We start from the raw sequence: 23,422 nt of genomic DNA on the forward strand, positions 1-23,422 counted from the left end.
TCCCCTATCTTGACAGAAAAAAAAACAAATTTAGAAATTTTTGCAAATTTAATAAACAAGAAAATCTGAAAAATGGTCATAAGTATTCAGACCCTTTGCTCAGTATTAAGTAGACACACCCTCCTTTTGAGCTAGTACAGCCATGAATCTTCTTGGGATCCTGGATTTGGGGATCCTCTGCCATTCTTCCTTGCAGATCCTCTCCAGTTCCGTCAGGTTGGATGGTGAACGTTGGTGGACACCATTTTCAGGTCTCTCCAGAGATGCTCAATTGGGTTTAGGTCAGGGCTCTGGCTGGGCCAGTCAAGAATGGTCACAGTTGTTCTGAAGCCACTCCATTGTTATTTTAGCTGTGTGCTTAGGGTCATTGTGTTGTTGGATGGTGAACCTTCAGCCAAGTCTGAGGTCCAGAGCACTCTGGAAGAGGCTTTCTTCCAGGATATCTCTGTACTTGGCCACATTCATCTTTCCTTCAATTGCAACCAGCCGTGCTGTCCCTGCAGCTGAAAAACACCCCCATAGCATGATGCTGCCACCACCATGTGTCACTGTGGGGATTGTATTGGGCAGGTGATGAGCAGTGCCTGGTTTTCTCCACACATACCGCTTAGAATTATCACCAAAAAGTTCTATCTTCATCTCATCAAACCAGAGAATCTTATTTCTCATAGTCTGGGAACCCTTCATGTGTTTTATTTGCTAACTATGCGGGCTTTCATATGTCTTGCATAGAGGAGAGGCTTCTGTCGGCCACTCTGCCATAAAGGGCCGACTGGTGGAGGCTGCAATGATAGTTCACTTTGTGGAACTTTCTCCCATCTGCCTAATGCATTTCTGGAGCTCAGCCACAGTGATCTTGGGGTTCTTCTTTGCCTTTCTCGCCAAGGCTCTTCTCCCACGATTGCTCAGTTTGGCTGGACGGCCAGGTCTAGGAAGAGTTCTGGTGGTCCCAAACTTCTTTCATTTAACGAATATGGAGGCCACTGTGCTCTTAGGAACCTTGTGTACTGCAGAAATTCTTTTGCAACCTTGGCCAGATCTGTGCCTTGCCACAATTCTGTCTCTGAGCTCCTTGGGCAGCTCCTTTGACCTCATGATTCTCATTTGGTCTGACATGGACTGTGAGGTCTTATATATACACACAAGTGTGCGCCTTTCCAAATCAAGTCCTATCAGTTTAATTAAACACAGCTGGACTCCAATGAAGGAGTAGAACCATCTCAAGGAGGTTCACAAGGAAATGGACAGCATGTGACTTATGAGTGTCTGAGCAAAGGGTCTGAATACTTATCACCATGTGATGTTTCAGTTTTTTTTGTTTAATAAATTTGCAAATATTTTTACAGGTTTTTTTTTCTGTCGTCAAGATGGGGTGCCGAGTGTACATTAATGAGGAAAAAAGTGAACTTCTTGGAATTTACCAAATAGTTGCAAGGAAACAAAGAGTGAAAAATTTAAAAGGGTCTGAATACTTTCCGTACCCACTCTATATTGACTCTGGTATGATATGGGACTATGAGAGGCTGTCACTATTATTCCAGAGGTGCGACAACAAGACCTCTCCTGAAAGGGTTTTCTTAGCTTGGTGCATCAAGAACCAGGTGACTTCTCACTCTCCTACCTTGTGGAACATTATGGATTTCTTCAAGAAGGTTTTGAGAAAGGTCTCAAGCCTAGTATTATCAGAGTCCAGATATCTGCCCTCAACATTGTCCCAGGAACCACTTATCCAGAGGTTAGGAAAGCGGTCCAAAAAATTAGACCTAATATTACACCCCCAGTTTCCAGATGGTATCTAGGCCTTGTCTTGGAGCAACTCCTTTTTGAACCAAGTTATTTACCCCTCAAGACCTGTTTTTGTGTGGCTGTTTTGTTTGCAAGGAGAGTAACTGAGATTAAGGCTCTGGCTTCCAGATATCCTTAACTTGTATTTCTACAGGACTTAGTCCTGTTAAAGGGAATTTGTCAGCAGGTTTTTGATATGTAATCTGAAGACAGCATGCTGCAAGGGTTAAAACATAGAAATCAGGGATGCCTGTCTTGTCAAGTTCCCAATCTGTTGTTTATTTGCTATATTTGTTTAAGCAGCAGGGCGCTTATCATTGCTTGGACTACAATGTCACGTGCACGGCAGTCCATCACGCCCTCTACTCTCTGACACTTCCCAGTCAATGTACAATCTCTATAGAGAGCCTGGTGTGGGCAGGGGCAGCTTTTTCAGCTCTGCTGCATTGCTAAATCTAAAAATTCTGGTGTGTCACCCAGTAATTTAAGTGATACATTATTGGATTCAGGATCTTTCTGCATACATCATGCTGAGGTAGCAAAAACCTGCTGACAGATTACCTTTATGAACACTACCTTCATTTACCCCCTAAAATGCCTTCTTTCTCTAATATAAACCAACAGTTAGCGCTGCAGTTTTTTTCCTGGATCCCTCTTCCGAAGGAGAATATCCTGCATTCCCTGGATGTTGGCAAAGCTCTTAAGACGTATGTGAGCGGCACAAAACAGTGCAGCAAGTTGGAACATCTCTTACTTTCCTTCTCAGAGAAGAAGAGGGGGCAGAAGGTATCATAAGTCTCCGTATCCATATGGTTGAGGAAGACTATTGCTATTTGCTATGAGCAAGTGGCTGACAAGCTCCACCGGTGTGAGAGAACAGGTTCCATTCTGTTCTTACGGTATCCACCTTGTCTTATAACTTTATGAAGCCATGGAGATTGGGTGGCACTGATGGGGATGGGAAAGTTTCACATTTCTATCACACCCCTACTGTGCTTATTGGTGCATGGTTCAGAGGGACCTTGTTCTTTGTCTGAGATACTCTTTAAACTGGTCACAAGATCTAATACCACAGAAGTCTCTAGTACACCATATTAGCGTGTGTGCTGTATTGATTTCCCGAGCACTCGTAAAACAAATATTATTAATTTGGAGTTTAAGAGGCATAGAAGGAGTGTATTTCACTCACACCGGCTTTAAAAGCCACTCAACTAGGGTCATGTCCACATCATGGGTAGAAAGAAGATGATGCCTAGTGAGCAGATCAGCAGGACAGGCTCTTGGAGTTCAGCCCTGACCTTCGTGAAGCATTATAGACCAGATGTTTGAGGTTCTGGGGAGTCCTCCTTTGGCACAGGGGTTGTACTGTCTGAGGTTAATTGTGCCCACACAAATGAGGGTTACATCTTACACCCAAATTAGGCCACATCTTTAAGAACTGGTGCTCTGAGGAGCAATCGTTTCAATACCGGAGATCAACCTGCTTCACTGATTGCTTATATGTGTAGTAAGGCCAAGTTCACACGTTGAGTATTTGGTGAGTTTTATACCTCAGAATTTGTAGCTAAAACCAGGAGCGGAACAATCAGAGGAAAAGTATAATAAAGACACGAGCACCACTTCTGTATTTATCACCCACTCCTGGTTTTAGTTTACAAATTCTGAGGTAAAAACTCACTAAATACTCAATGTGCACGTGGCCGTACAAATACTGAGGTAAAGAAGGGAATTTTGTTTACTTACCGTAAATTCCTTTTCTTCTAGCTCCAATTGGGAGACCCAGACAATTGGGTGTATAGCTACTGCCTCCGGAGGCCACACAAAGCATTACACTTAAAAGTGTAAAGCCCCTCCCCTTCTGCCTATACACCCCCCGTGGGATCACGGGCTCCTCAGTTTTAGTGCAAAAGCAAGAAGGAGGAAAGCCAATAACTGGTTTAAAAACAAATTCGATCCGAAGAAACATCGGAGAACTGAAACCATTCAACATGAACAACATGTGTACCCGAAAAAACAAAAATCCCTAAGAAAACAGGGCGGGTGCTGGGTCTCCCAATTGGAGCTAGAAGAAAAGGAATTTACGGTAAGTAAACAAAATTCCCTTCTTTGTCGCTCCTAATTGGGAGACCCAGACAATTGGGACGTCCAAAAGCAGTCACTGGGTGGGTAAAATAACACCTCGTGATAGGGCCGAAAAAACAGCCCTTTCCTACAGGTGGGCAACCGCCGCCTGAAGGACTTGTCTACCTAGGCTGGCGTCCGCCGAAGCGTAGGTATGCACCTGATAATGCTTGGTAAAAGTGTGCAGACTCGACCAGGTAGCCGCCTGGCACACCTGCTGAGCCGTAGCCTGGTGCCGTAATGCCCAGGACGCACCCACGGCTCTGGTAGAATGGGCCTTCAGCCCTGAGGGAACCGGAATCCCAGCAGAACGGTAGGCTTCAAGAATTGGTTCCTTGATCCACCGAGCCAGGGTGGATTTGGAAGCTTGCGACCCTTTACGCTGACCAGCGACAAGGATAAAGAGTGCATCCGAGCGGCGCAGAGGCGCCGTGCGGGAAATGTAGATTCTGAGTGCTCTCACCAGATCCAACAAATGCAAATCCTTTTCACATTGATGAACTGGATGAGGACACAAAGAAGGTAAGACGATATCCTGATTGAGATGAAAGGGGGATACCACCTTAGGGAGAAACTCCGGAATCGGGCGCAGAACCACCTTGTCCTGGTGAAACACCAGAAAGGGAGATTTGCATGACAGCGCTGCTAGCTCGGACACTCTCCGAAGAGACGTGACCGCTACTAGAAAGGCCACTTTCTGTGAAAGGCGAGAAAGGGAAACATCCCTCATAGGCTCGAAAGGCGGCTTCTGGAGAGCAATTAGAACCCTGTTCAGATCCCAGGGCTCTAACGGCCGCTTGTAAGGAGGGACGATATGACAAACCCCTTGCAGGAACGTGCGTACCTGAGGAAGTCGTGCTAGGCGTTTCTGAAAAAATACAGATAGCGCTGAGACTTGTCCTTTAAGGGAGCCGAGCGACAAACCTTTATCCAAACCGGATTGCAGGAAAGAAAGAAGAGTAGGCAATGCAAATGGCCAGGGAGAAACTCCCTGAGCAGAGCACCAAGATAAGAATATCTTCCACGTCCTGTGGTAGATCTTGGCGGAGGATGGTTTTCTAGCCTGTCTCATGGTGGCAATGACCTCTTGAGATAATCCTGAAGACGCTAGGATCCAGGACTCAATGGCCACACAGTCAGGTTCAGGGCCGCAGAATTCTGATGGAAAAACGGCCCTTGGGACAACAAGTCTGGTCGGTCTGGTAGTGCCCACGGTTGGCCTACCGTGAAGTGCCACAGATCCGGGTACCACGACCTCCTCGGCCAGTCTGGAGCGACGAGGATGGCGCGGCGGCAGTCGGACCTGATCTTGCGCAGCACTCTGGGCAACAGTGCCAGAGGTGGAAACACATAAGGTAGCCGGAACAGCGACCAATCTTGAACTAAGGCGTCCGCCGCCAGAGCTCGGTGATCGTGAGACCGTGCCATGAAAGCCGGGACCTTGTTGTTGTGCCGGGACGCCATTAGGTCGACGTCCGGCATCCCCCAGCGGCGACAGATCTCCTGAAACACGTCCGGGTGAAGAGACCATTCCCCTGCGTCCATACCCTGGCGACTGAGGAAGTCTGCTTCCCAGTTTTCCACGCCTGGGATGTGAACTGCGGATATGGTGGATGCCATGTCTTCCACCCACGTCAGAATCCGCCGGACTTCCTGGAAGACTTGCCGACTGCGTGTTCCTCCTTGGTGGTTGATGTATGCCACCGTTGTGGAGTTGTCCGACTGAATTCGGATCTGCTTGCCTTCCAGCCACTGCTGGAAGGCTTGTAGGGCAAGATACACTGCTCTGATTTCCAGAACATTGATCTGAAGGGTGGACTCTTGCTGAGTCCACGTACCTTGAGCCCTGTGGTGGAGAAAAACTGCTCCCCACCCTGAAAGACTCGAGTCTGTCGTAACCACCGCCCAGGATGGGGGTAGAAAGGACTTTCCTTTTGACAATGAAGTGGGAAGAAGCCACCACCGAAGAGATTCCTTGGCCGCCTGAGAAAGGGAGACGTTCCTGTCGAGGGACGTCGACTTCCCGTCCCATTGGCGGAGAATGTCCCATTGTAGTGGACGCAGATGAAACTGCGCGAAAGGGACTGCCTCCATTGTTGCTACCATCTTCCCTAGGAAGTGCATGAGGCGTCTCAAGGGGTGTGACTGGCCTTGAAGGAGAGATTGCACCCCTGTCTGTAGTGAACGCTGTTTGTCCAGCGGAAGCTTCACTATCGCTGAGAGAGTATGAAACTCCATGCCAAGATATGTTAGCGATTGGGTCGGTGTCAGATTTGACTTTGAAAAGTTGATGATCCACCCGAAACTCTGGAGAGTCTCCAGCGCAACGTTCAGGCTGTGTTGGCATGCCTCTTGAGAGGGTGCCTTGACCAGTAGATCGTCCAAATACGGGATCACAGAGTGACCTTGAGAGTGCAGGACTGCTACTACTGCTGCCATGACCTTGGTGAAGACCCGTGGGGCTGTCGCCAGCCCGAAAGGCAGAGCTACGAACTGAAGGTGTTCGTCTCCTATAACGAAGCGTAGAAAACGCTGATGCTCTGGAGCAATCGGCACGTGGAGATAAGCATCCTTGATGTCTATTGATGCTAGGAAATCTCCTTGAGACATTGAGGCGATGACGGAGCGGAGGGATTCCATCCGGAACCGCCTGGTTTTCACGTGCTTGTTGAGCAGTTTTAGATCCAGAACGGGACGGAAAGACCCGTCCTTTTTTGGCACCACAAACAAATTGGAGTAAAAACCGTGACCTTGCTCCTGAAGAGGAACAGGGGTCACCACTCCTTCTGCCTTTAGAGTGCACACCGCTTGCAGAAGAGCATCGGCTCGGTCGGGAGGTGGAGAAGTTCTGAAGAATCGAGTTGGAGGACGAGAACTGAACTCTATCCTGTACCCGTGAGACAGAATGTCTCTCACCCAACGGTCTTTGACCTGTGGCAGCCAAATGTCGCCAAAGCGGGAGAGCCTGCCACCGACCGAGGATGCGGAGAGAGGAGGCCGAAAGTCATGAGGAAGCCGCCTTGGTAGCGGGTCTTCCGGCTGTCTTTTTTGGGCGTGACTGAGCCCGCCAAGAATCTGAGCTCCTCTGATCCTTTTGAGTCCTTTTGGACGAGGAGAATCGGGACCTGCCCGAGCCTCGAAAGGACCGAAACCCCGACTGTCCCCTCCTCTGTTGGGGTTTGTTTTGTCTGGGCTGAGGTAAGGATGAATCCTTACCCTTGGACTGTTTAATGATTTCATCCAAACGCTCACCAAACAGTCGGTCACCAGAAAATGGCAAACTGGTTAAGCACTTTTTGGAAGCAGAATCTGCCTTCCATTCCCTTAACCACAAGGCTCTGCGTAAAACCACGGAGTTGGCTGACGCCACTGCCGTACGGCTCGTAGAGTCCAGGACAGCATTAATCGCGTAAGACGCAAATGCAGACATTTGAGAGGTTAAGGATGCCACCTGCGGAACAGATGTACGTGTGACCGTGTCAATCTGAGTAAGACCAGCTGAAATAGCTTGGAGTGCCCATACGGCTGCGAATGCTGGAGCAAACGACGCGCCGATAGCTTCATAGATGGATTTCAACCAGAGCTCCATGTGTCTGTCAGTGGCATCTTTAAGTGCAGCCCCATCTTCCACTGCAACTATGGATCTAGCCGCAAGCCTGGAGATTGGAGGATCCACCTTGGGACACTGGGTCCAGCCCTTGACCACGTCAGGGGGAAAGGGATAACGTGTATCCTTAAGCCGTTTGGAGAAACGCTTATCTGGATAAGCGTGGTGTTTCTGGACTGACTCTCTAAAGTCAGAGTGGTCCAGAAAAGTACTTAATTTACGCTTGGGATACCTGAAATGGAATTTCTCCTGCTGTGAAGCTGACTCCTCCACTGGAGGAGCTGGGGGAGAAATATCCAACATTCTATTGATGGACGCTATAAGATCATTCACTATGGCGTCACCCTCAGGAGTATCCAGATTGAGAGCGGTCTCAGGATCAGAATCCTGATCAGCTACCTCCGCCTCATCATACAGAGAGTCCTCCTGCTGGGACCCTGACCAGTGTGATGAAGTCGAGGGCCGCTCATAGCGAGCTCGCTTAGGCTGTCTGGGACTGTCGTCCGTGTCAGAGCCTTCACCCTGGGATGCATGGGACACCCCCGGAGCCCGGAGCTGTTCCAACTGAGGGGGACCAGGGAGCAATGATTCAACAGTGCCCATGGTCTGAGTTACTGGTCTAGACTGCAAAGTTTCTAGAATTTTAGTCATAGTCACAGACAATCTATCCGCAAAAACTGCAAACTCCGTCCCCGTCACCTGGACAGTATTCACAGGTGGTTCTCCCTGGGTCACCTCTAGCAGAGGCCCCGGCCGAGCAAGTGCCACAGGGGCCGAGCACTGCACACAATGGGGGTCAGTGGAACCTGCCGGTAGAGTAGCCTCACATGCGGTACAAGCAGCATAGAAAGCCTGTGCCTTGGCACCCTTGCTTTTTGAGGATGACATGCTGTTGTCTCCTCTGAGCAATCTAGGAGGGTATATAGCCAAGAATCACCAGCGACCGTACAGTGCAATGTATAGCATGCAAGCATAAAAATACAAATGTACACTTCGGCACTAGTGGGGTCAGCACCAGAGGTGCCGCTTACCGCCCGCTCAAACGCGGGTGTGTGGTCGCCAGAATCCCGTGTCTGGGTCTCCCAGAACTTGTCTCCCCTCTCCAGCTCAGACTGCACACAGGAATGGCTGCCGGCGTTCTGTGAAGAGGGGCGGACCGTGGGCGTGCCGCAGACAAAGTGCGGGAAACTGGCGTCCCACTGTGTCCAGTGTGAGGGCTGGAGTATGTAAAGTAGACTCCAGCCCTCTGCGCTGATGTTCTGTACAGCGTCCCGCCCTTCCCCTGACTGGCAGGCCTGGGGGCGGGAACGAAGCGAAACTAGGCCGCAAAAGCCGGGGACTCGAGTAATAAGCGCGGCCGTCCTATATGCACGGCCAGCGCGGAAGTCCCCGGCGCACCACAAGTCCCAGCCGCGCCGCAGCGTAAACTGACAGCAGCGGCCGGCGCGGCAGTTCCCAATACATTAACTCACTCAGCAGAGCTGTAGTGAGTAGTGGCACAAGCGCGCAGCGCTGTTGTCCCCGGCGCACTAACACACCCAGCAATGCTGCAGTGTGTCTGCGCGCGGTCTGTACGGGGACACAGAGTACCTTGACGTAGCAGGGCCATGTCCCTGACGATACTCAGCTCCATATCCAGCAGATTCCCCAGCGGCTGTGGATGGAGCACGGTCTCAGTGCCTGGAGACCGGTAAAATCCCACTTCACCCAGAGCCCTAAGGGGAATGGGGAAGGAAGCAGCATGTGGGCTCCAGCCTCCGTACCCGCAATGGGTACCTCAACCTTAACAAACACCGCCGACAAAAGTGGGGTGAGAAGGGAGCATGCTGGGGGCCCTAGTATGGGCCCTCTTTTCTTCCATCCGACATAGTCAGCAGCTGCTGCTGACTAAACAGTGGAGCTATGCGTGGATGTCTGACCTCCTTCGCACAAAGCATGAAAACTGAGGAGCCCGTGATCCCACGGGGGGTGTATAGGCAGAAGGGGAGGGGCTTTACACTTTTAAGTGTAATGCTTTGTGTGGCCTCCGGAGGCAGTAGCTATACACCCAATTGTCTGGGTCTCCCAATTAGGAGCGACAAAGAAATACTCAAATACTCAACATGTCAACATGGCCTAATACTGTACCTACCTCTTGTGCAGAGACCCAGCTACAGGCACAGTGTCCGGCTGGAGAAGTCTTTGTAGGCATCCATGTTTGTGGAGGTATATGGACACCATCACCATCATCCCAGCTAGTAATGACACAGGAATGAAGATCCAGAAGACCACAGACTGAGAATCTGGGAAAAACAGTTAAAAATCAGATATAATTGTCCAAATTCCAGTAATTTCCAATCTAATCAATAGAAAAAAAAATAAAAAATATGGAGATTCAGAGGACGTACTGTCCGCAGGTACCGGTCCGCTGTCCAGGCTGCCGCCATTACCCGTCTCATTGCAATAAGGAGGCTTCCATCCAGGGAAGCAATGGCAGTTCTGGTTATTATTGCAAATCTGTAAATCACAGAGTATATTACTTAAAATGGAGTGTATAGGTAGTCTTTATAATATATATAGCTGTATGTATGTATGTATGTCCGGTAAAAGAATCCGCACCGTCGCATGAACAATTACGAAATTTTGCACAGACGCCCCATGTGACTCAGGGAACGTCAGACTATGTTTTAAGAGGAATTTTATCCACGTGCTTTATAGTTAACCAGAAACCCTGCTTACATTAAAGTCAATGGAGCTGGGAGCCACAATGCAGCCAGAACTTCAGAAGAATGTTGGCATGTCACAATGCAGCCAGGGAAAGAGACAGACAGGGAAAGAGACAGACAGGGAAAGAGACAGACAGGGAAAGAGACAGACAAGCAAAGAGACAGACAAGCAAAGAGACAGACAAGCAAAGAGACAGACAAGCAAAGAGACAGACAAGCAAAGAGACAGACAAGCAAAGAGACAGACAAGCAAAGAGACAGACAAGCAAAGAGACAGACAAGCAAAGAGACAGACAAGCAAAGAGACAGACAAGCAAAGAGACAGACAAGCAAAGAGACAGACAAGCAAAGAGACAGACAAGCAAAGAGACAGACGGAGACAGACAGGGAAAGAGATAGGGAAAAAGACAGAAAGAGACAGACAGGGAAAGAGACAGACAGGGCAACGCCGGGTACTACAGCTAGTATATACAGTATATATATTTAATATAACCAAATACAGAAGACATTATTACAAGGTTCTGTATTGGGAGGCGAGCACAAGCTAAAAAAAACAAAAAAAAAAAACACAAGATAAATAAATGAATGATATATTCTAAATTACATTCGCTTTGCTGTTACTGTAAAACACAGCATTCCCCCCCCCAAACAAAAAAAAACTGTGGTAAAAAGTACCAAAAACACCACTTGTAAACAATCCCTTATAGTGGTTTTCGTAAAACCTGGGTTCCTAAGTGCAATTTGTATAACAGACACCGGGAAAAGCAGGGACTTCTCGGTGGACCTGTGGAGGGTGAGCAAAGCACACCTCACTAGACCAGCACAGAGAATCTATAGCTGGCATTAAAGGGAACCAATCATCAGGATTTTCGTGTATAAGCTGCAGCCAGTGCAGCACTGGCACTATCATGCACAGTGTGTACATACCATCAGGGGGCAGCTCGGGTGTTTAGGCAGTGAAATTCATCTTTATAAAGTTTGAAATTTCGTGCACTTTTTGATTGACGTGTGCACCTCTGCAGATAATGTCCGGGCGGGTTATGCAGGAGTTCCCCGCCCCCCCACCAGCCTGTTCCTCCCTCTCTCCTGATGTCCGGGCGGGTTATGCACGTGTTCCCCGCCCCCCCGCGCTGCCTGTTCCTCCCTCCCTCCCTCTGGCTGTATGTAAATATCTAATCTTCAGAAACATGGCGCCGGAGTGGGCCTCTGCGCATAGCGCTTATCTCCGGCGCCATGTTTCTGAAGCCCGCATTACAGCTTGGTGTCTGCAGACTGCAGAACAGCTGATCGGAGGACGCGATCAGCTGTAGCTATGATGACATGCCGCCTCAGGACACCGGGCCAGGACAGGAGCTTGCCAGCGACATCGGGGGTCAGGTGAGGTAAGTTCACAATGGACTCACATGACCCCGTGACGGCAGTGCTGCGAGACCCGGTCACGGTAGTGATATCGCGTCCTCCGATCAGCTGTTCTGCAGTCTGCAGACACCAAGCTGTAATGCGGGCTTCAGAAACATGGCGCCGGAGATAAGCGCTATGCGCAGAGGCCCACTCCGGCGCCATGTTTCTGAAGATTAGATATTTACATACAGCCGGAGGGAGGGAGGAACAGGCGGCGCGGGGGGCGGGGAACACGTGCATAACCCGCCCGGACATCAGGAGAGAGGGAGGAACAGGCTGGTGGGGGGGCGGGGAACTACAGCATAACCCGCCCGGACATTAACAGAGAGGTGCACACGTCAATCAAAAAGTGCACGAAATTTCAAACTTTATAAAGATGAATTTCACTGCCTAAACACCCGAGCTGCCCCCTGATGGTATGTACACACTGTGCATGATAGTGCCAGTACTGCACTGGCTGCAGCTTATACACGAAAATCCTGATGATTGGTTCCCTTTAAAGAAAGTGTCTTGCCCGCATATATAAGAGAGGAGTGTATATGACTGGCTCCCCCACAGCAGAGACTTCGTGATGGACCTGGGAAGGGGGAGGAAAGCCAGATTTTTATACTACAAATCACACTGTGGAACAGATTTTCTGAAAATGAAAAATCCATTTAATCTACACTTTAATTAATTTTGCCTTATTTTTTTAGTTTTTTATGTTTCAGGTATGAATGAGAGCGGCACTCACCCCATTGCCGTTGCATTTTCTTGCACATTCGTCCACCTGCAAAAATGTAATATTTTTGCACTGTCCTTCGAAGCAAATCTGCAGAAAATAATTGACAGTATATGATAAGATCTGTAATAATTCTCATCCTCGCTACGTCTTCCCAAGTCATAGATCGAGGCCGATTCCCAGTCTCAGGATGTTTGGGGGTTCCAGGCGTCATTAACAGCTATCCTACAGATCGTGAATATCTTATTTTGGGAATAACCCTATTAATCCCAAAGCATATAAAAAAGTTGGAGACGTTATTGAATTATTAAAAAAAAAAATTGATAGAAGTGGTAGGGTGGGTTATATCTGACCTGGTTCACACCACATTTAGTGCCCGAAAGGACGAGTCCCGGATCCATAATGTCCTCCTCTTCAGTGACCCTGTAAACATGTGTCCCCCGGCAGAGGATGCGTCTCCCCTGCACGGTAATGGTGGTGTCTATAGCCACCGCACTGTGCTCGATGGGCTTATAGGCAGAGCTCAGGCACTGGATCTTCCCGCATTTGGCATGTCTGGAGAGAGAAGACAGCAAGTCACTGCCCTGCTGCCCACAGACTGGACCATCCATCATGTTTTTTTCATGTTACCATAAATCTGACCAGACAATATGATACTCCAGGTAAGTACGATTACACAGATACCAAACATGTGTATTTTTTGTTTTATTTAAGTGGTGGAAAAAAAAATCTGAATTTATTTATTTATTTATTTTTTTAAATCTTGCTTGTGTCGCAAAATTCCGAGAGCCGTAATCTTTTCAATTTTTGGGGTCTGGAGCTTAGTGAGGACATTTTTTGCGCCCCCCAGCTGATATTTTTTTTATATTATATAGGGGTACCGTATATACATTGTTTTGATTTGTCTGTTATTAAATTGTTTGTTGTTGTAGCTGTTAAAAAACTGCAATTTTGGAGGTTTGATTTTTTTTTTAAGCTGTTTAATTTATTTTTTATTTGCCGAGATCGCACATAGGTTGTTTTTATAGCGCCGGTCACATGTGCGATCTCGGCAGATTGCATCTGCGATCTGGCGTGTCACATCACTAACGAGATCGCTAGCGATGTCGCAGCGTGTAAAGCACCCTTAAGGCTCACCGATGAGGGGCCAGGAGCATGCCCCCTTGCCGCCACACATTAAATGCCACTGTCAGAGATTGACACCAGCATTTAGCAGCTTGGTGCGGAGCACCAGTGCAATTGCAAATGTTAGAGGCAGATAAAGGCTGAATTCCCAGCCTTCATCTGCATCAAAGGCACATCAAAGGCAGGGAAACTACTCATGACGGACATAAGTCGTTAAGGAGTAAAGGCTTCTTTTCAGGGTAGGTTCAAGACACCCAAAAGTTTAGTGGAAAGGAAAAACCAGGGCTGATACCTCTCCCTCTAAAGGCCACATTCACATGTGCGTATAAAAAAAAACAGATGCCACATGTACCAGAAACATAATTTGAAGGGGGGCCTAAGAAACATAGTCTACCTATATGGTATGCATCCTCTCTAAGAAAAATTAGGGTTTTTTTATTTTTTTTCCCTAAATATATATTAGTGTAATGAGTGTAATTTTGGTCCCCTGTACCTCTCAATACCTCCAGTTCTGCTGTGAGTTACTACAAAAAAGTATATATGTATTTTTTAATATTGTGGCCAATGAACAAAGTATATCACAGTACAGCTGTACAGCAGCATACGCAGTTTAGAGTATATGGCGGTAATCATCCTGACCTCTGATGAAAGGCTCGATGCGTAGAGCTTTACAGTTCATCACATACTGGTCACGATGTGACTAAGATAGCAGGCATAAAGGCTCCTATAAAGTCTGTCATGCTAGGAGACCATAGGCTATCCCTAACCTCCAGATTACCCCTGATGGTGAAGATGCCAGAGTCCCATGCCTTACTATTATCCTGACCAGAACTAAACTGTCCCCCTGCAAGGGAAGGAAGGGGCAGGAGTGTATTGGCAACACAAAGACAGAGAGGGAAAAAAAAACAAACTCAGACACTCTGCAAACTCACAAGACCAAACATTCAGAAACTAAGGAGAAAAGCAAGAGTAGTAAGGCAGCAACAAAAGGACAACAAGGGTTAACACCACAACTGCTCACAAAAATGAAGTACTACAACCGCCAGTTAGTCTGGATCACAACAACTCACTAGACCAGTATAGAGAAGCTATAGCTGACATTAAAGGAAGAGTCCAGCCAGCATATATAGTAGGGGAGTAAATATGACTGGCTTTCTCACAGCATGTGATGAAAGGAGACTAACAAGCAGCTCAGCATAGATTAACCCTTGGTAGCCTGCTTATGAACTACAAGTCTGAGTCCACGCCCGATTCTGCCTGCACTGATTACAGACATCACAAAAGTTAGCAGGCAGAGTGCCAGAATCTCTACTCTCAACAGATCCTGATGCCGCCATGACAGTCAGCGATGTTTGTAAAAACCTCCTTTTGACACCACTAATCATACAGATTTAACGTAGTCCCATTTGATTGGTATTACCACATTGCCCACTCACTTGGCTTCACATTTCCTGTATTCACCGTTCATATCTCGCCCACAGTTGCCATACTGATCGCCAGCCGAATTGATCCTTTCAAAGCACACATCTGGCGCTATACTCGCTCCTGTAATACAAACACAATGCACATGTCGAGCGCGGGTATATGGCTATACACTGTGTGCAGAATTATTAGGCAAGTTGTATTTTAGTGGATTTTTTTTATTATTGATCAACAACTATGTTCTCAATCACCCAAAAGACTCAAATATGGAGTGGTTTTTTTTTAGATTTGGCTATCTTAGGAGGATATCTGTTTGTGCAGGTAACTATTACTGTGCAGAATTATTAGGCAACTTAATAAAAAACAAATCTATTCCCATCTCACTTGTTTATTTTCACCAGGTAAACTAATATAACTGCACAAAATGTAGAAATAAACATTTCTGACATGCAAAAACAAAACCCCAAAAACGAGTGGCCAATATAGCCACCTTTCTTTATGATGACACTCAGCGGCCGACCATCCATAGATTCTGTCATTGCTTGATCTGTTTACGATCAACATTGCGTGCAGCAGCCACCACAGCCTCCAGACACTGCTCCGAGAGGTATACTGTTTTCCCTCCCTGTAGATCTCACATTTTATGAGGGACCACAGGTTCTCTATGGGGTTCAGATCAGGTGAACAAGGGGGCCATGTCATTATTTTTTCATCTTTTAGACCTTTTCTGGCCAGCCACGCTGTGGAGTAGTTGGATGCATGTGATGGAGCATTGTCCTGCATGAAAATCATGTTTTTCTTGAACGATACCGACTTCTTCCTGTACCACTGCTTGAAGAAGTTGTCTACCAGAAACTGGCAGTAGGTCTGGGAGTTGAGCTTCACTCCATCCTCAACCCGAAAAGGTCCCACAAGTTCACCTTTGATGATACCAGCCCATACCAGTACCCACCTCCACCTTGCTGGCGTCTGAGTCGGAGTGGAGCTCTCTGCCCTTTACTGATCCAGCCTCTGGCCCCATCAAGAGTCACTCTCATTTCATCAGTCCATAAAACCTTTGAAAAATCAGTCTTAAGATATTTCTTGGCCCAGTCTTGACGTTTTATCTTCTGTATCTTGGTCAGAGGTGGTGGTTTTTCAGCCTTCCTTACCTTGGCCGTGTCCCTGAGTATGGCACACCTTGTGCTTTGTGATACTCCAGTAACGTTGCAGCTCTGAAATATGGCCAAACTGGTGGCAAATGGCATCTTGGCAGCTTCACGCTTGATTTTCCTCAATTCATGGGCAGTTATTTTGCGCCTTTTTTGCCCAACACGCTTCCTGCGACCCTGTTGGCTATTTGCCATGAAACGCTTGATTGTTCGGTGATCACGCTTCAAAAGTTTGGCAATTTCAAGACTGCTGCATCCCTCTGCAAGACATCTCACAATATTGGACTTTTCAGAGCCCGTCAAATCTCTCTTCTGACCCATTTTGCCAAAGGAAAGGAAGTTTGCTAATAATTAAGCACCCCTTATATAGGGTGTTGATGTCATTACACCGCACCCCTCCTCATTACAGAGATGCACATCACCGGATTTACTTAATTGGTAGTTGGCTCTCAGCCTATACAGCTCGGAGTAGGACAACATGTATAAAAAGTATCATGTGATCAAAATACTAATTTGCCTAATAATTCTGCACACAGTGTATACAACACATGAGTTATTAACCTTTTTCTACTGCGGCACTACTGTATAACTTGTGGTGCTGTCATCTCTGAACTCCTGAATATTTGGCAGCTGTTTTGCCTATTTGCTAGCGCCTCTCCTGATCCCTACACAGAATCAATCACAGAGCAGTGCTGGCATCATTACTGGAGTGTTGCTTCATCGTTAACCCCTAGATGCCACAGTCATAGTGATCATAGCATCTAGGCAGTTTGACCAAGAGACAGAGCTCTGTCACCCTCTTCAGCTGTCTTCATTAGCTCACTTATCTGCACAGCTTCTATCCTGCACTTATTTCCTCACCACGTGTTTTCTCCCTTAGCTACACCTTGTTTTCCCTGCCCTTCCTAAGATTGTACATGCTTTTTTTCCCCTGTCCACACTATGGAGACATCTGTACAACCCCATTGCCCTTCCTGCTGCTATCTCTAACATTAAGTGAAGGGAGAGGGAAGCAGAAAAAGGTCAGAAGCAAAAAAAAAACCCGGTTGGATTTCTATTTTTTTTTCCCAGATCACTTGGACTTACAAACTACAATCTCAAAGACTGTTTAGAAAATTGCAGAACTTTGTATTTAGTAAGCAATTGAGATAAAATTAAAAAAAAAAAAAAAAAATTGTACAAAAATATCCTTAGCCTTTTGAATAAAGTTTTAATTAACAAAAAATATTAACAATTAAAAGGTAAAAAAAAAAAATCCACAAAAAGTAATATTATTCCGAAATACAATAATGAACAGATTTCTGGACACAGATATTTACTCACCATTTCCCCAGAGTTGCCGACACTGTTGCTGGTGGGTGAGACACCTCCCGTTGTAGCAAAAAGCGTCTCCGTTTTGGCAAGAAGTGCCGTCCAGCTGGAAGGAGTTAGCAGGACACACGGGAGAATGTCCGGTGCAGAATTCTGGAAGGTCGCAGGCTCTGGATGTCTTCCGACATGGGAAGCCAGGTGTCCTCAGCTAATGGGGAATGTGACACGCAGGGATTAGGCCACACGTGGTTCACATGAAGGTCTAGCGTTACAGACCATGAATATAAGACGTCTTACTCTGCACTGATGACAGCAGGTCCCGTGGGCACATTCAGCCCCTGGCAGCAGCGTGCACGTGGTGGCATTACAGCACGGGTTATCACACTGCTGCAAAGAAGCAAGGAGGAAAATATAAGGAGAGTCCACACTGTAGACCGAAAGACGTGTGCAACTGACATGATGTTCTATGCACTATGAAACAGTACAGAGTTTAGTGGTAGAGGAATGATATATTTCTCCCAGCAAGTGCCTTTTGTACTGGTGAGCAGCAAGGAAGAAAGTCAAACCTCGGCCTGGACCTTCTCTGCTAGTCCGGGTTTTGGGGCAACGCCTGAGTTCCACAGCACAAGGATTAGTACAACAAATAGGCAGCCAGAACTTATCACTGTGGTGGGTGGTTGGGCTGGAAAGGTGAAGCAGGTTTTGTGGGAATAATATACCTGAATGGACTGGCAAATCTGGAACCTATGCTGTGCTGTCTGACAAGCTGGACTTTGCATACCTGTCTGAAGTGTAATGCCCATATCAGTGTCCCCACACTGTCCTGCCCCCCTCCATGATGGGTACGCCTGCTCTCTCGCTTTCCTGGCCGCCCAGCAGTGTTTGCTCCATCCCCGGTCCACGCTGCTGTCTCCCAGGGCCTGCAGATGCCACACAGGCCTCCTGGGAATGCCTGTAGGGTACGTGTAGACATGTGCCTTTTCTTAAAGGGCCAGTATGGCCTGACCCAGAAATGCCTTTCCACTTGGCTGAAAAGCATCAGGTATTTAAGGCACCTTCCCCCTAAGGGAGGCGCTTTGGCAACAAGTTCTATAAACTGCTAGTTTTCAGGGCCATTGTGCTGCTATCCACGTCAGCCACTTCCACTACTGCCGCTGCTACAAGTATTCCCACTGGCCACCTACTACAATATCCACTGCTACAAGTATCCACATCAGCTGCTGCTACTGGATCCATCCATCCCAGCTTAATCCATGACACCGGCTGCTGCTGCTTCTACTACTAGAGACTGTTTGTATCAGTGGCGCTAGCTGCCAAGGTACTGTTGATCCCCTGAGGCTGCCCTCTATTGGCTACCTACCAGCATATGTGCTTATCGCAACCTCCGGTGGCCTTACTGAAGACTCGGAGGCCGATCCAGTTCGCTCCTCCAGACCAGTGATCGGTACCTTTGGCCAATTGGATCCACTAACCCTTTGCTCGCCTGACGAGTATAACATGAAGAGTGTTTTCGGTCTACCACTTAATAAAACTCTGAGTTTTGGACTGTGTGTGCCTCTTTACTTTGTCCATTGCCTACCAGAGTGGATTCATTACAGTACATAGGATGATCCGATTAATGATCAATTCTTGATTAGTCTAAGTATATATTCAGAGACTTTGGAGCAGAAACTGAGCAAAACCTTTCCAAATCCTTCTCAAAAACTTAGTTTCCGCTCCAAAAACTAATCGTAAAACTCAGTGAGAATACACGCTAAACTGAACACTAAACGACCGCTTGCATGTAGTTGATACATGGTGGTTTCAAGGCCCATGTAAATATGCCCCTACTCTTTTTCCATCTTCCCTTCATTTTCCAAGGAGCAGCCGCACTTAGATATGAGTGATTCGATATCTAATGAAACAAAATTATGTTATGGATTTACTGAAAATGTTGGATTCTGCCGGATCCAAACTTTTTGAGATTCGACTTGGAATAATCTGTCAAAATGGCAGAAAGTTGGCTACCTGTTTGATGGATTATTTTGAACGCTGGCAAGAGGTAAAAACAATAAAAACACATACTTATTTGGCTCTGTATGCCGCCGTAGCTCACTAGTCCTCCACGCCTGTCTTCAGGTTTACCGCAGCTGAGGCCTACGTGGTCATGTGGGAACGGTGAACGTCATTCATGAACATGGGTGAGGAGGCTGGCAGAGCTGTGGTGCCATAAGGGGCCAGGCGAGGACTGGTATGTATGTATGTATGTATGTATGTATGTATGTATGTATGTATGTATGTATGTATGTATTCTATATATCTCTATCTATCTCTATCTCTATCTCTATCTCTATCTCTATCTCTATCTCTATATATATATATATATATATATCACACATATACAGTGCCTACCAGTAGTATTGAACCCCCTGCAGATTTAGCAAGTTTACACATTCGGAATTAACTTGGCATTGTGACATTTGGACTGTAGATCAGCCTGGAAGTGTGAAATGCAGCAAAAAAGAATGTTATTTCTTTTTTTTTTTTTAAATTGTGAAAAGTTTATTCAGAGGGTCATTTATTATTCAACCCCTCAATCCACCAGAATTCTGTTTGGTTCCCCTAAAGTATTAAGAAATATTTCAGGCACAAAGAACAATGAGCTTCACATGTTTGGATTAATTATCTCTTTTTCCAGCCTTTTCTGACTAATTAAGACCCTCCCCAAACTTGTAAACAGCACTCATACATGGTCAACATGGGAAAGACAAAGGATCATTCCAAGGCCATCAGAGACAAGATCGTGGAGGGTCACAAGGCTGGCAAGGGGTACAAAACCCTTTCCAAGGAGCTGGGCCTACCTGTCTCCACTGTTGGGAGCATCATCCGGAAGTGGAAGGCTTATGGAACTACTGTTAGCCTTCCACAGTCTGGACAGCCTTTGAAAGTTTCCACCCGTGCCGAGGCCAGGCTTGTCCGAAGAGTCAAGGCTAACCCAAGGACAACAAGGAAGGAGCTCCGGGAAGATCTCATGGCAGTGGGGACATTGGTTTCAGTCAATACCATAAGTAACGTACTCCACCGCAATGGTCTCCATTCCAGATGAGCCCGTAAGGTACCTTTACTTTCAAAGCGTCATGTCAAGGCTCGTCTACAGTTTGCTCATGATCACTTGGAGGACTCTGAGACAGACTGGTTCAAGGTTCTCTGGTCTGATGAGACCAAGATCGAGATCTTTGGTGCCAACCACACACGTGACATTTGGAGACTGGATGGCACTGCATACGACCCCAAGAATACCATCCCTACAGTCAAGCATGGTGGTGGCAGCATCATGCTGTGGGGCTGTTTCTCAGCCAAGGGGCCTGGCCATCTGGTCCGCATCCATGGGAAGATGGATAGCACAGCCTACATGGAGATTTTGGCCAAGAACCTCCGCTCCTCCATCAAGGATCTTAAGATGGTTCGTCATTTCATCTTCCAACAAGCCAACACAGCCAAGAAAACCAAGGCCTGGTTCAAGAGGGAAAAAATCAAGGTGTTGCAGTGGCCCAGTCAGTCTCCTGACCTTAACCCAATTGAAAACTTGTGGAAGGAGCTCAAGATTAAAGTCCAAATGAGACACCCAAAGAACCTAGATAACTTGGAGAAGATCTGCATGGAGGAGTGGGCCAAGATAACTCCAGAGACCTGTGCCGGCCTGATCAGGTCTTATAAAAGACGATTATTAGCTGTAATTGCAAACAAGGGTTATTCCAAAAAATATTAAACCTAGGGGTTGAATAATAATTGACCCACACTTTTATGTTGAAAATTTATTAAAATTTAACTGAGCAACATAACTTGTTGGTTTGTAAGATTTATGCATCTGTTAATAAATCCTGCTCTTGTTTGAAGTTTGCAGGCTCTAACTTATTTGCATCTTATCAAACCTGCTAAATCTGCAGGGGGTTGAAGACTACTTGTAGGCACTGTATATACATACATATATACATACATACATACATACATACATACACACATATGCATATGCATACATACATACATGTTGTATATCTATTTTATTCTTTTTAATAGTACTATTTTTTTTTTTAACCCCTTCTCCTCCTTTGTTCATTATGCTTTGCGGTCTGGAAAGATGGTCAAGTATATGAAACGTCTCTTCGATTCAATCAGGGCACTTTTTCCATTCGGTCCGATGCGAATTTGGCCAAAAATGAAGCTCCTGCAGTACCAAGTGCTCCAAGATCACAACTTATCACCTATCCTGTCCACAGGATTGATAAAAAGTTACCAATCGCTGGGAATCAAGACTGCTGGGAACCCTTTGATCATAAGAACGGGGGTCCCAAGTCTCCTGTCTGAATGGAGCACGGTTTGAGCAAAATTTACAGGGCAGAGGGCGACAGCCGATTACGGCGCACCTGTGTACAACCCCTTTATTGCACATAGTCCTGCGCAGGAGCTGTGCAAAAAAATAGTAGATATTTAGTATAATTCAAAACTGGTTGCAACAGTGCAAGAAGCCATTGCCGATCTTACTTCTTACCTCGAGGTCCCCACAGTCACACTCTTCTCCTTCCTCCAAGAAGCCATTTCCGCAGCGAGCTCCTCCATACAGAGTCTTAGTGTCCGGGGTGTTGCTCAGGCACATTCCTCCTCCGGAGCGTAAGAAGCGTTCCATTTCCCGTCTATTGCAGGCATTGAATACTTTGGGGAAAGGATGACTGACAACAGCAAAGAAAATTGTTTAGTTTCCTCCATTTTCATACCTATCACCACTGACATCTATTGCCCCAGGGGGCAAACCAATGTGAGGGCACCTGCCCGGGGTGCACTATCCATAAGGCATGGGAGCATTCATATTGAGGCAACTCCTATATGCAGCTGCAGGGGGCAATATTTTCCAGATTACATTCTTTATTCAATGTTCTCATGCGGCTAGAAATGTGGGGGGGAAGTCCACATCATTCTATATGGAAATGTAAACCATGTATAAATTGGGGATTTTGCTTCCATCCGTAGGTATAAATTATAGGGAATCTGTCCACAGGTTTTTGCTATGTAATCTGAAGACATCATGCTGTAGGGGTTAACACACAGATTTCAATAATGGATCTCTTATCCCACTGTGTGCAGTTGTTTACATGCAATGTTTGTTTTAGCTTCAGAACATTATCATTGCAAGACTAAAGGGGGCTTTACATGAGATGATCTATTGTGCGATAGATCGTCGGGGTCACGGTTTTTGTGACGCACATCCGGGCTGTGTGACACCTCTGAGCGACGCAGTATCGCTCACAAATCGTGAGTCGTGTACTCGTCGCTCGGTTTCATAATCTCGTTTAATTAAAATGGCGCCCGTTGCGCATCGTTCCCAGGGTAGCACACGCCGCTCCGTGTGACACCCCGGGAACGATGAACAGCAGCTTACCTCCGTCCCGCGGCACCCGCCGGCTATGCGGAAGGAAGGAGGTGGGCGGGATGTTTACGTCCCACTCATCTCCGCCCCTCCGCTTCTATTGGCCGGCCGCTGTTTGACGTCGCTGTGATGCCAAATGTCTCTCCCCCTTCAGGAAGAGGATGTTCGCCGCCCACGGCGACGTCACACAGCAAGTAAGTGTGTGTGATGGGGGTTAACGACTTTGTGCGCCACGGGCAACTAATTGCCCGTGACGCACAAACAACGGGGGGGACAATCGATCGTGAAATTGCACAATAGATCGTACCGTGTAAAGCAGGCTTAAGTCAGACAGTCTGGCATGGCCCCTGCTGCGATGAGCAGCTCACTGTCTATAGACATTGTATATAGAGAGCCTAATATGGGTGGGACCATTCTAAATCTAAAAATTCTGATTGTGTCAGAACTACTGCACACTGTACACTAAGTGATACATCGTTGGATTCAGGGTCTCTTTGCCTACATCATGCTCCTCTTAGATGACCAATTTCCTTTACGTAAATTAGCTTATTGTTGACATACTTAGGGCTCGATTTATTACTCCGTCAGATTTGTTTTGTCTAGTTATCATTTTTTGCCTGTTTTTCATTTGCGCCTTTATTTAAAGTCTTTTTTATGTATGGGAAGTGTTCT

At 46.8% G+C, this 23,422-nt stretch overlaps 1 protein-coding gene across 2 annotated transcripts in view; it reads right to left on the bottom strand.

Moving 5' to 3' along the window:
* Window positions 1–23,422, bottom strand: part of ADAM19 (ADAM metallopeptidase domain 19) — a 117,921-nt gene that overhangs the window by 6,498 nt on the left and 88,001 nt on the right. Inside the window, exons 12-19 of one of the 2 annotated variants that reach the window (XM_075344293.1) lie at window positions 21,878–22,055; window positions 17,647–17,733; window positions 17,362–17,557; window positions 14,902–15,010; window positions 12,694–12,895; window positions 12,353–12,430; window positions 9,901–10,009; window positions 9,645–9,795 (exon numbers count right to left, since the gene is read on the bottom strand). In XM_075344293.1, coding sequence (XP_075200408.1) covers window positions 9,645–9,795; window positions 9,901–10,009; window positions 12,353–12,430; window positions 12,694–12,895; window positions 14,902–15,010; window positions 17,362–17,557; window positions 17,647–17,733; window positions 21,878–22,055 — 1,110 coding nt within the window. Of the gene's footprint in view, window positions 1–9,644; window positions 9,796–9,900; window positions 10,010–12,352; window positions 12,431–12,693; window positions 12,896–14,901; window positions 15,011–17,361; window positions 17,558–17,646; window positions 17,737–21,877; window positions 22,056–23,422 lie in introns of both variants that reach the window. The other variant, XM_075344292.1, reaches the window with a different exon arrangement.

This window comes from Anomaloglossus baeobatrachus, chromosome 4 (genome assembly GCF_048569485.1).
Source record: "Anomaloglossus baeobatrachus isolate aAnoBae1 chromosome 4, aAnoBae1.hap1, whole genome shotgun sequence".
Classification (NCBI taxonomy): Eukaryota; Metazoa; Chordata; class Amphibia; order Anura; family Aromobatidae; genus Anomaloglossus; species Anomaloglossus baeobatrachus.